The sequence below is a fragment of the Porcisia hertigi genome, chromosome 31 (genome assembly GCF_017918235.1).
Source record: "Porcisia hertigi strain C119 chromosome 31, whole genome shotgun sequence".
NCBI classification, from domain to species: Eukaryota; Euglenozoa; class Kinetoplastea; order Trypanosomatida; family Trypanosomatidae; genus Porcisia; species Porcisia hertigi.
Window position 1 is genome coordinate 435549 of NC_090590.1, and position 11562 is coordinate 447110.

General features: G+C 57.6%; 1 protein-coding gene across 1 annotated transcript; it reads right to left on the reverse strand.

Moving 5' to 3' along the window:
* Positions 1 to 473: 473 nt before the first annotated feature.
* Positions 474 to 713, reverse strand: JKF63_03826 (uncharacterized protein; the record flags this gene model as incomplete). Its single annotated transcript, XM_067899824.1, has 1 exon — positions 474 to 713. One exon carries the CDS (start codon positions 711 to 713, stop codon positions 474 to 476), a length of 240 nt encoding a protein of 79 aa, XP_067755030.1.
* Positions 714 to 11562: the final 10849 nt, after the last annotated feature.

Here is an 11562-nt window from a genome sequence, read left to right on the forward strand (position 1 = left end):
ACACGGTGGGGAGGGGAGGGGCGGAGGGAAGAAGTCACCTCGCAACGGGTGGGGGGGGGGGGGTACGCTGAGCGGTGAAAAGCTGTCGGGGAAGAGGAGAGCGAGCGGGTGGGCTGGCGTTTACATCCATTGCAACCCACCGTCTCGCCTCGTTTCGCACCACGCCAGCGCCCCTTCCACGACCTCATCCCGCGACCACAGAGGGTCGCCTCGCCGTACACGTCCCCTCGCTCACATCACCCTCTGAGACCACACAGACACACGTGAAGCAAAATGTCAGCCATACACGCGCACAGACACAGCTACGAGAAAAAGAGAGAAGGGGGAAGGCAGTGGGAAAAACAACAGAGGAACTTACGGGAGACAAACCAATACAGAGAGCGCCAGGGCCTTCGTGCAGGGGCAGCGTCAGTATGCAGAAAGCCCGTGCGGCCTCACGCTGCTGCGAAACGCACTCCTGCGGTCAGTGTGCCTTAGATGGGCTCCTCGGTATGCTTGCCATTTGCGGCCTGGCTCTCACCCGCCGTCATCACCACCGACCCGGGCAGGTGCAGCTCGTCGGGGCGCTTGTACGCAATGAAGAGCGCCGCAATCACGCCCACCACCGTGATGCCCAGGCACACCCACACCAGCGGGAACTCCTCCTTGGACTTCGCCGACACCACAGACAGACACGCCGCGAGGGCGGCGAGCAGCAGCTGTGCAGCGGACATGATAGTGCGGAATACGTGTAGGGTTCGGAGGGGGGGGTGGCGGAGAAAGAATGCGGGAGAGTCGCGCTTCACTCTTGGCGATGAATGCGTGTTTGCTTCGTGGGCGTTCACTTTTTGCTGTTGTGTTGGTGGTTCGGATAGCGGGTGTGGGGCGGGAAGAGACTGCGGAATCTGTACGACGCGCGAGAGCAGTGTTCGCGTGGGTTTTGCAGAGTATGGAAGTGTGGAGCGAGAACAGAGGTGGGGGGGGTGCAGAGAACAATTCAGCAGGCAGAGATGGGTTTCGAGCGCAGCGCATGAGGAGAGAAGGAGCGGAGTCGAGCAGTCCGGAGGGTAAGCGCCAGCCGCCCGCCTACGCCATGAACGGAGCACCGCGCACGCGCATCGACCAACCCCCTTTGCGCCGCATTGCACCGTGGGGGCTTCTGTTTTTGAAGTCTTCTCCCGCGCCAGTGAACATCGTTCGCTGAGTTGCCGGTGTGCATTTTTTATCTTGGACTGTTCGCCGAGACTCTTCGGCGCAAATGCGTACGGAGAACACAAAATGAAAAAGCAGAGAAATGTCAGGCACAACTCGGTCAGAGAGGAAACAGCGCTCGCAAGCAGAGACAAGCGTGCACTGCGTGGGCTCACAACCGTGGGGGGACGGGGCGTCCACCGGATAGTTGTGATGATCCTCCGCTACTCCGTGGGAGTGCGTCCATTTTGTACTTCCACTCCGCGCACGATGATTTGTTTTTAGGGTCCCGGGAGGGAACTGCGAGAAGGGAGGGAGGGACGAGAACGCACCGAGGACACACTCACACACGACACAGTGGGAGAGCAAAAGAAAACACGAGGGCGGCGTAATAGCTTTCCTCCAACCACACATCCCAGTCCTCGAGATGAGGAGGGAGGGGAGGGGAGGGGAGGGAAGAGAGCGCGCACATCACCACAGGCGTCACACAGTCGATAAGCGCAAACACAGTAGGTTTTGTGAAAACAAAGAGGGGGTGAGGGGGAGAAGGGAGAAGGGGATATGATATCATAGCAACTGTGTTGCACCCCTGACGTTGTCTCTGCTCCGACCTGCAGAGGCGCAAACAGCGAAACACGCAGCGTAATTTACGACCCGCGGAAAGCACGAGAAGAATCAGCGATGGGCCACAAGTGCAAAGTGCCCTCCCCGCCCTTTCTGCGTGTATAACACTACACCACCACCCAAACCACCCCTCATAGGACAGAGGGTGGGGCGGAGTAGGAGGGAGGGGGCAGAGGGGCACTTGGCGGAGACAAGCATAAACATACATGCGCGGAAAGAAGCATCCAACAGAGACCTGGTTATCGCCGGATATTTGCAACAGTCAGGAATGCGCGAGATGCAGGAGAAGGAGGGGAGGGGGGACACAAAAGCAAACACCAACAAAACAAAACAAAACAAAACAAAACAAAACAAAAGACACGCGATGTGAAAGCCCACTCTCGGGTCATGAAAATAAATGTTAAAAACTGCCAGAAAAAATTGGAGAGACGACTCCTGTTGTATAAGAGACGGCCACTGGCCATGTGAGATCTCTCCACTGCAACGTCTGCACCCACCACACACGCGTCACCCAGTATACACTAGCAGCCACGGCACATCAGCACACCAACACACGCGGAACTGCGACTACCACAACCCCTGCTCGTCATCCAGGACAGACGGTCTACGCTCTGCAAACACAGCGCACCCAGCCGGCGTGGCGTACCCCCCTGCGATAAGTTGGCGCGCACTCGCACCCGGGCCGTCGTCGTCGCGCTGCGTGCACTCGTACAGCTCAGCCGCGTGCCGGGGAACCGCTCGCGAGCCTAGGCGCGCACCGCAGATCCGCATCCAGCGAGTGGACAGCCTCAGCCCAGCACGCCCCGAGACGCCATGGTCAGCCAGGGTGCCACGCTGCGGCCTCAACCGCTTCGGGCCACTGCACACAACACAACACCGCGTGGCGACTCCTCCTCACACAGCAATCGGCGGGCCGGGTGGCGTGCTGCACAGCGGTGTCCCCGCGCTTCCCCGCACCGCCGCAGGGCCCTCGTCAGTGCCACAGCGGTCCGGCACCTCTCGGCGGCGTGGTCCGCATGCATGGCCACACGTGACGGCGTTGCGGCGGGCTCGGTGGCAGCAGGGCACACGCAGCGCCTTGTCTTCAGCCCGCACGCCTCGCGTGGCAGCACCGCCCGGGGATGACAGGAGTACTGAAAGGGGTGGCAGACACAACAGCCACCAGAGGCCCACTACATGTGTGCCACCCAAACTCGTCCATCGCACGGGAGCGGACGCGGATCCGTACAGGGATCAAGAGAGACAATGAGAGATGCCGCTCGCTACGCATCTCAGTACTATTAGTTGCTGCACAAGCGATGGCGCGGGTGGGGGGGCGTATTCCACTGTGTGTGGGCGCGCGCACGTTGAGCGGCATGTCCTGGGAAAAAAAATTCATGCACACCTCAGCGGCGTGGCACCACAGAAAAGCAGGAGGGTGGTCGGCACACACTCACCTCGGCAAGTACGCGGGAGAACTGAGCAGTACAACACACAAAAAGCCGCAATGCAGGAAATCACAGTGCATCGATGCAGGCGGCAGTTGTGCCAAGGCACGCCACCCGAGCCGTGCACTAGTAAAGGTGGCCGCACGCATCTCCGATTACAGTGTTGATCATGCCGTCGGGCGTGTAGCACTGCGCCCTCACTGGCACAGAAGAGCAAGGGACCGCCGTCCACTACACTGGTGTGGCGATCAACACACCCTCACAGACAAGCGAGGAGACGTGCACGTCATAACCCAGCAGGAGCCCGACACTAGAACGCGCGGGCATGCACCACAGCAGCGAGCAGTTTTGATCAGCTGAATGGCACATTGCCTGCAGACCGCGGCTCCTCCTCAGTGCGTGCACGTCCGATGGAGTGGCAGCAGTGCAGGAACCCGAAGTGGTCGTGAGGTCGTCGCCCACGCTGGTTCCGTCGACGAGTGTGGCCGGTGCGGCGGCAGCGATTATGACCTATAGGGGAGACTTTTCGCCCCAACGGCTACTCAGCGCGCTGCCACAGGCGCTTTACGTCCCGGGTTGCCGCGTTCAAACAACCATTCGAGTCGATCTTGTTCTAGACTGCCCACAACCGAGCGCGCAGCTTACCCACGCGGTGAGAGGCAGTCCATGACGACCAGCGGTCCAATGAGCAGGGCAGAGCGACGATCTGTGCGCAGCGTGTGATGTCCAGCACCGCGAGCTTACCCAGGGTACGCTGTTGCAGGCTGATCACCGTGACAACCTCCTCGAGCGAGAAATCAGTAGTGTAGGGTGCAGAGGCTTGGCGGTGCGAACAGAATATAGCAAAGAATGCGGTGAATTCAGAGAAGGCAGCGGCGGAAAGGGGAGGGGGCGGGAGAGCGAGGCGTATGGCGGTGGGTGAGGGCATGACGAGAAAATACACACGCCCAAATAGGGCTGCGCGTGGGCACAATCGTCGCAGTGCGACATCAGCGATTGCGTACGGGGTCACTCGCACCCTATCCCGCACCAGATGAGGATGCTCTCCGTGTGAGTAGGTTCTGTAGAGGCAAAGCAGCAGCGCTCTCAGTGGGGAATACAGCTGACGCTTAGTGCGCCAGGAGGACAACGCAGTGCTGGGCGGCAGCGCCGAGCATGCCTGGTGCGTGCATCCGCGATTGGCGCAAGCGCAGAGCAGTACTGGTCGACGCTGCCCTATTGCGGCCACTGTGATGTTCCCGACGTCATCTCATTCATTGGCTGTGCTAGTCTTATAGAAAAAAAAACAAAAATGCATTAATAAAATATATAATAAATATAATAATATATGTCTTCTTCTATAAGTGGCGAGACGGTTGCATTTCACTTTGGGGAGAAACTCATCGCTGATCACAGCCTCCCCATGTCTGTTTCGTGTGTGTCTGTGCAGGGGTGTGCGATGGGATCAGGGGGAGGGGGGTAAAGAAAATGGGGGCACAAAGGGGCGAGGCACACGTCAAGCGTGGAGAAAAAATTGAGCTACCCTTCACCCGAAAAAGTTTTCAGATGGAGGAAAAAGAGAGAGAAAAGCAACAAGACACACACCAGTATTGAGGGAGAGGGGGGTCAAGGCAGCCACAAACCCAGTCGGATCCGCGTGGGAGTGGCGGTTCCTGTGGGGAGTGCTGCCACGCCGCCCCCTTTCTCTTGCTGCTGCGCTCTTTACATGTGGGGCCCACACATACACACCCAGTTTCTCGCCGACGTCCCGAATAAATATCCCTGCGTGGATATACCGAAGCGTGCATGGGAATAAGGGGTCGAAACAAGGCAAGAGGGGCGGGGGCGGGGCACACGCATACACACACACGCAGGCACACACACACAAAAAAAGGAGTGGGTGGCCTTGTATCGCCAGGTAGGAGAGAGGGAGAGGGGTTGAGAAAAACAGGGAGCAGATAGAACGAAAAGACACACACACACAAACATGTACAACATAGCTAATTGGACTTAAACACGGGCATAAAGTTAAATTGCAACACGCACACACACACATGCGCACACACAGCCAAGCCTTGAAAAACACATCACATTATAGAAAAAGAGAATCAGCGGAATGCTGGGGAAAGGAGAGTTCAGAAAAAAAAAGGCACCGTGACTGAAACAAAAAAAATGAAAAATAGCGAGCGAAACCAGTCGAAATCCAGAGGGAGGGGGTGGATTAACCAAATACTTGCATAAAAGAAGTGACCAGGGAAGGGGGCCTTCAGCGTTGGGCTCGTCGTGGTTCGACTAACGCGTGTCGCGAATGCACATACAAACAGACCACTGGAAACAAAGTCGTGATGCTCATGAGCAAACGGTGCGGGGGAGGAGCTGCGACGGGAATGGAGAAAAAGAAGCTCTGCAGTGCCGAGGGGTAGAGGAGAGCGGAGGCAATTCATGGCACACGCACAGGTCAGTAGCACAAGTCAGATGTGCTGCGGAAAGGGCATGAGAAAGCGCAAACAAATGCAGGAAGAAAGAATCCAACAGAGAGCGAGGGGAGGGGGGGGGAAGGCGAGACGCTCTCCAAACGGAGTTGCGTGGGAGGTCACGTGACGCCCAGGCAGTCCACGACGCAACTGCGAAAAGAAACAGGTGCCACTGAAACAGAAAGAGAACCACCACTACGATTCGGGCATCGCAGATGTTCCCCACCACCCTCATTTACGTGTGCCTGTGTGTCCGTCAGGGTAAAGGCAACGGGAAAACACAACGCAACCGCGAGAGGCAAACACATGAAACCAGCATAGGGAGAAGAGGGAGAGGGAGGGGAGTGAGTCATGCGCACCCCTTTTTTGTCCTTTTTCCCCTGGAGAGGGAGAGAGAGAGCAGATGGGCGGTTCGGAGTAGGTGCACTTCACTGCCCCCCTCTCCCCCCTCACCCCACTCATTTCACCTGCGCCCCGAAAGAGAGAGGCCCAGCGAGCCGGTGTTCTTCTCCGTGTGACTTCTCCCAGCAAATATTCGCGTGGTCGCAGGGGGGACATCACAGATGTAGGCGTGTGTGTACAAACCGCCTCCCGAGTTGCTCGAATTGCGCGTATCCTCTACGCCCAACCAAAGTCTGCATAAATACAAGACCCTCAGTCACGTCGAAGGCGTCCGGCAAGGCAAATCCTTCGCCCTCCCCCCCCCCCCCCCCCCCAGCACACCACTAAACCAGGTTTAGCGCTACTCCCTCCATGACCGACACAATCACAGAGCCTTCACTCAGACGAAAAAGCTGAAGTAAAGGGTGGCGATGGTGCCGAAGACAATCGCAATCACGCCGGAAACAATCAAAAAGTACGTCGCCAGCCAGTGCCAGAGGCCCACAGTCTTGAGGCTCCAGTCGCCGCAATACATCCAGAAGTACGCAGGAAACAGAAAGCTGATGAAGCCGCCGCACAGCGAGCCCACCAGCCCTAGAGCCGTGTCGATGCTCGGGATGAACAGACCGCACACGAGGGTGACCGTTGCCATGAGCAGTACCACACTCGTGTGCTTCCAGTACGGCACCGTATCCAGATCCCAGCTCAGGCAGTGGTAGATGAAGTTGCGGCACGGCAGCATGTTCATCGCGAAGGCCGCGCAGATCTTGATGAGCATGCCAACGTACGCCACCATCATGTACGGCTGGTGCACAGGGTCGAAGTTGTACAAGATCGATTCCTTTATGTCGTCCGCAAAGTCCAAGTACCCAAACACGCCCGTCAGGATGTACAGCGCCATGCACACCGTCATCGAGATGACGCTCGCAACGGTCAGCTGTCGCACAGACGGGCGGGGGCGCTGCTCGAAATATACAGACCCCGTCACAGCCTGGCACAGAAACGAGAAAATGAAGATGGACAGTCCGTAAACCGCCCTGTTGCCAGTTGTGAAGTGCTGCATGTCGCCACGCATGCCCTTCTTCAAGCCCTTTGTGCTGGAGTGTACAACGATGGTGACCACAAAGTACAGCACCATGCAGACACCAATGGCGGAGACGTAGCGGATGCTGTTCACGCGCTTCGGGACCACGATCGGCACCATGAGCACCAGCCAGACGAGGCTGGTGATGCAGCGGTTGCCGGCGGTGGTGAGCAGGAACCTCGGCGTCCCGGGAGACTTCTCGAGGATCGGCGTGACGAGGCTGCTGACAGCGCTGATGTAGGCCACCGCCGTGCCGAAGCACGACAACCACAGGACGAACCCGACAAAATAGTCCCAGCCGGGTCCGAAAAGAGTGCGCGCCAGCTCTTCGAACGTCCGGCAGCCGGTTGCCCGCATGGCGTAGCCGAGCAGCGTCATGGTATACACCGTCACCGTTGTCACGATCACCAAGTAAATGATTGACATGATGATACCCGACATCGCGAAGGACGACGGCATCGAGATAATGCCGGCGCCCAGAGTGACGGAGCCGAGGCTGAAGCAGTTCGACAGCACGCCGCCGTAGGGAATCACCCACTCCGTCAAACGAAGGATGATGTTCGGCTCCGGCTTGACGACCTCCGTACTGTTATCGGAGGGAGAACCCGGCAATTTCGTGAGGCTCCCGTTGTCCTGCACACCTTTGGTCTGATCGATGACCATGTGCCCTTCCACGGCGTTGCCCAGGTGTCCATCCGTGAGAGAGTCATTCAAGTGCTCGTTCGCCACCGCGGTACGGAGAGGGTTGTGGAGATCGGTCATATTCGCGTGTTGTTTTCCGGAAAAGGGGGATGCAGGGCGTATCGGGAGAAGAACCACGGGACTTGGAGAAGCTGTCGAGGACTAGTGGAGGGTAGGAGGGGGGGGGGGGTAGACCAGGCGATATCGGGGTGCGAGGAGACAAAAGGGGATGCCGTGATGGGACGGGACGAAAGAAAACACAAGGAAGCGGAAAACAAAAAAAAGAAAGTCAGGAAGGGGAGGGGAGGTGGGGGCTGTAAGGCAGGGGGAGAGAAGAAAAAAAAGAGTGGGGATTTCACGGTGACACAGGTACGTGAAAAAGGACACACACAAGAAATGAATTACAGGAAAAGAGAGGGTTTTCAAACAAGAGAAAAGAGACAAATAAAATAAATATATATGTAATATTAAACACGGGGAAAATACGGCCAGTGCACCTATCGGACTTCTTCAGTCGCCCTCCTTCTCTTCGCTCCTCGGGACGGGGCTGTTCTCGGCTTTCTTCTCCTCTTCCTCCCTTTCGTTGCACGCACTGGGTAGCCTTCCTTTTACCTGAGATGTGAAGAGGAGGGAGCGGTCGATTGAGTAGGTGGGGGTGGGTGGGTTGAGGGGAGGGTAGGAGGGGGCGGGGTCTTTCCGCTGTCCTGTGCGAGTGTTGCGCGTGTGTGATTCTCCTCTCTTCAAGAGAGACGCAGTGAATCACGACACAGAAAGAATAAAGGCGAAGGGAGCCGTGGAGACACACGATAGAAGCGCACGCAGAGGCAGGACAAGGGCGAGAGGGGGGACGGCGTCGTGATCGCGTGAGATGTGGCTTTCAGTGCAGTCCGTGGGAGTAGAGCGAGGGAAATGGAGCGAAGGATGCGTGAGCTTCGCAGAGGAATTCGAGCACGAGAAGAAACGTGGAAGAGGGCGAGCAGGGAGGCGGAGATGGTGTTTCGCAGGATAGACAGAGATGCAGTAACAAGTGGCGACACTGCTCTGCTCAAGATGGAGAGAGAAAATCACAGCTATCAGATATCCACGGAGTTCGTGGAGAGCTGCACCCAGGACCCGAAGGCAAACAGAAAACTGGGCCGTCACGTAGGCGGCGACTCGTGTACTCGCCCGTCTTTTATTTTGCGTGACAGTACTTGGGTGGATGCTCTGGCGCTCATCCGTCCGGGGATCGCAGCGGATCAGCCAATGGAGTCGAGTAGCTCGTAGGGCAACGGGGGGAGACAGAGCAGGCACCATGGTCACGGAGGAAGACCCACAATACTAGTGGCACAACATACACATCTGAAGCCGGCAAACAGAAGGCGGGAACCAGACACTGCCGAGCATCTCGATAGAAAAGAGGGTCAGTCATACATGAAATACAAAGAAGACACAGTCACGGTCGTCGAGAGGCAGACCGGAGGGTGTGTGTGTGTGCGTGTGTGTGGGGCGGGGGGTGAGGGGGTGAGGGGGAGAGAAGATTCCCTCGTCTGCACGGAGAACCGTGCGCGAGGAACAGGTGGGCCCTTGTGATACGCGCGCAGCCAGAGAGGCGAAAAAAAAAAAGAGACGGCGCTCACCCTACAGGCGGCGCGTCATTCATCGATGTGTTCGGTCCAGGGGCTGATAAGGGTAGCGGCTAGCGAGTGAGGCGAATTCCTCGTTTCGGCGACGATCAGCCTCGAACTTGTCGGCACGGTAGGTCGGCTGTGCGCGCTCCAGGCGTTCTAGCATCTTCGCGTTCTCCTGCGCAATCACCGACCGTTCCTGCTGGCGGCGCTGCTGCGACCAGATCGCCCTGTTGTGGTGGCGCCACGGCTCCGACATATCCAGGCCACCGTGGGTATTCATGATGTGCAGCATCTTCTTCACCAGCTTTTGGTTGTCGCGGTTCACCTGCTCCGCGCGCGCGACGTTGAAGGGCGCAGATCCGATCGGTCGCACATACGCGCAGCTCTCCGGCGTCTTATTGTCGACGCGACAGCGCTGCTTTTCCACCCGTTCGCGATGCCTCCAGTAATTCCGCTCTCGCTCCCGCTCCACCGAAATCAGGTTACTATTTCTCTTGGGCTCCATGTGCAAGAAGGGCACCAGCCCGGGGAGAAGCGGCAGACGGTAACGAAGTCAGTGCACCGGTGCAGGAAACTCGAAAAACAACAATATACCCATACACATTACATATATGTATATATATGTATATGAATATATAGGTGTGTGCACGTGTGTGTATATGTGTGTGCGTGTATATGTGTGAGAGGAGCTGGCGCCTGGTTCGTCACCGCAAGTCCTGTGCAGACAGGCACACCACCGGACGTAGAAATGCGGCACGGTTCTCTGCAGGAAAGAGGCGATACACTTTCCTCGACGTATGGCGTCCGAGCACCGGGTTGGTGAGAAATGGAAGGCTCTACTCGGTCGTACTGCGCACCGCTTTACAGGGTCGCGCCGCCGCACACGAGGTGCACAAGAGCGTATCGAGCGAGGGAGGGAGGGAAGAAGGTGAGAGGCACAGTAGTGTTCAAGTGGGGGAAAAGGGCTGTGAAATGTCTCGAGGTGTACCCGAGTTAGGGTTGGGGTGGTGCAGCGAACGACGCGAAGCACATGAAAAACGGGGAGTGCCCTCCGCCCCAGTGAGGGAAGCGGCTGCAAAGTGGGCACAGCAAACCTGCGGGGGTCATCCGCGCGATCCCTCTCCCCTCCTTTGGGGCTGAAACAAACAGGCGCCCGGGTGCCAAAAACACGATGCGCATGCCACCGGCGGAATCCGTGAGAGGGTGCGCCCGTATCCCAGCCCGTACAAGCTGCTCCCATTACCGGCTGCCCCCCGACCAGCACCGCACACTTCTCTATATACTACGGGTCTATTCTTTATATACTCAGACACGCGCCTTACACAGTCGATTTTTCTCCATTCAGTGGGCGTGAGAGTGGGAAGCGAAGTAAAAAGGAGGGACTGACCAACAGCGCAGTCCTTTCCACGCAAACACATGCATATGAATATATATATATGTGTGTGTGTGTGTGTGTATTTATTTCTGTGCGCTCTCCTTGACAAGAAGCTGTCGGTGATGTACAACAACAGAAGAGCGCACGAGATCGCTGAGAATACGAGGCGTATCGCAGCCTGGTGTGTGCGTGTGTGCGTGGGTGGATGTTGGGGGGGGAGGGGGAAGGGGGGGAAGCATGGAAAAAAGAAATGGGAAGAAAGAAAGCGAACAGCAACTTACAACACGGTGGGGAGGGGAGGGGCGGAGGGAAGATGTCACCTCGCAACGGGTGGGGGAAGGGGGGGGGTGCGCTGAGCGGTGAAAAGCTGTCGGGGAAGAGGAGAGCGGGCGAGTGGGCTGGCGTTTACATCCATTGCAGCCCACCGTCTCGCCTCGTTTCGCACCACGCCAGCGCCCCTTCCACGACCTCATCCCGTGACCACAGAGGGTCGCCTCGCCATACACGTCCCCTCGCTCACATCACCCTCTGAGACCACACAGACACACGTAAAGCAAAATGTCAGCCATACACGCGCACAGACACAGCTAGGAAAAAAGAGAGAAGGGGGAAGGCAGTGGGAAAAACAACAGAGGAACTTACGGAAGACAAACCAATACAGAGAGCGCCAGGGCCTTCGTGCAGGGGCAGCGTCAGTATGCAGGAAGCCCGCGCGGCCTCACGCTGCTGCGAAACGCACTCCTGCGGTCAGTGTGCC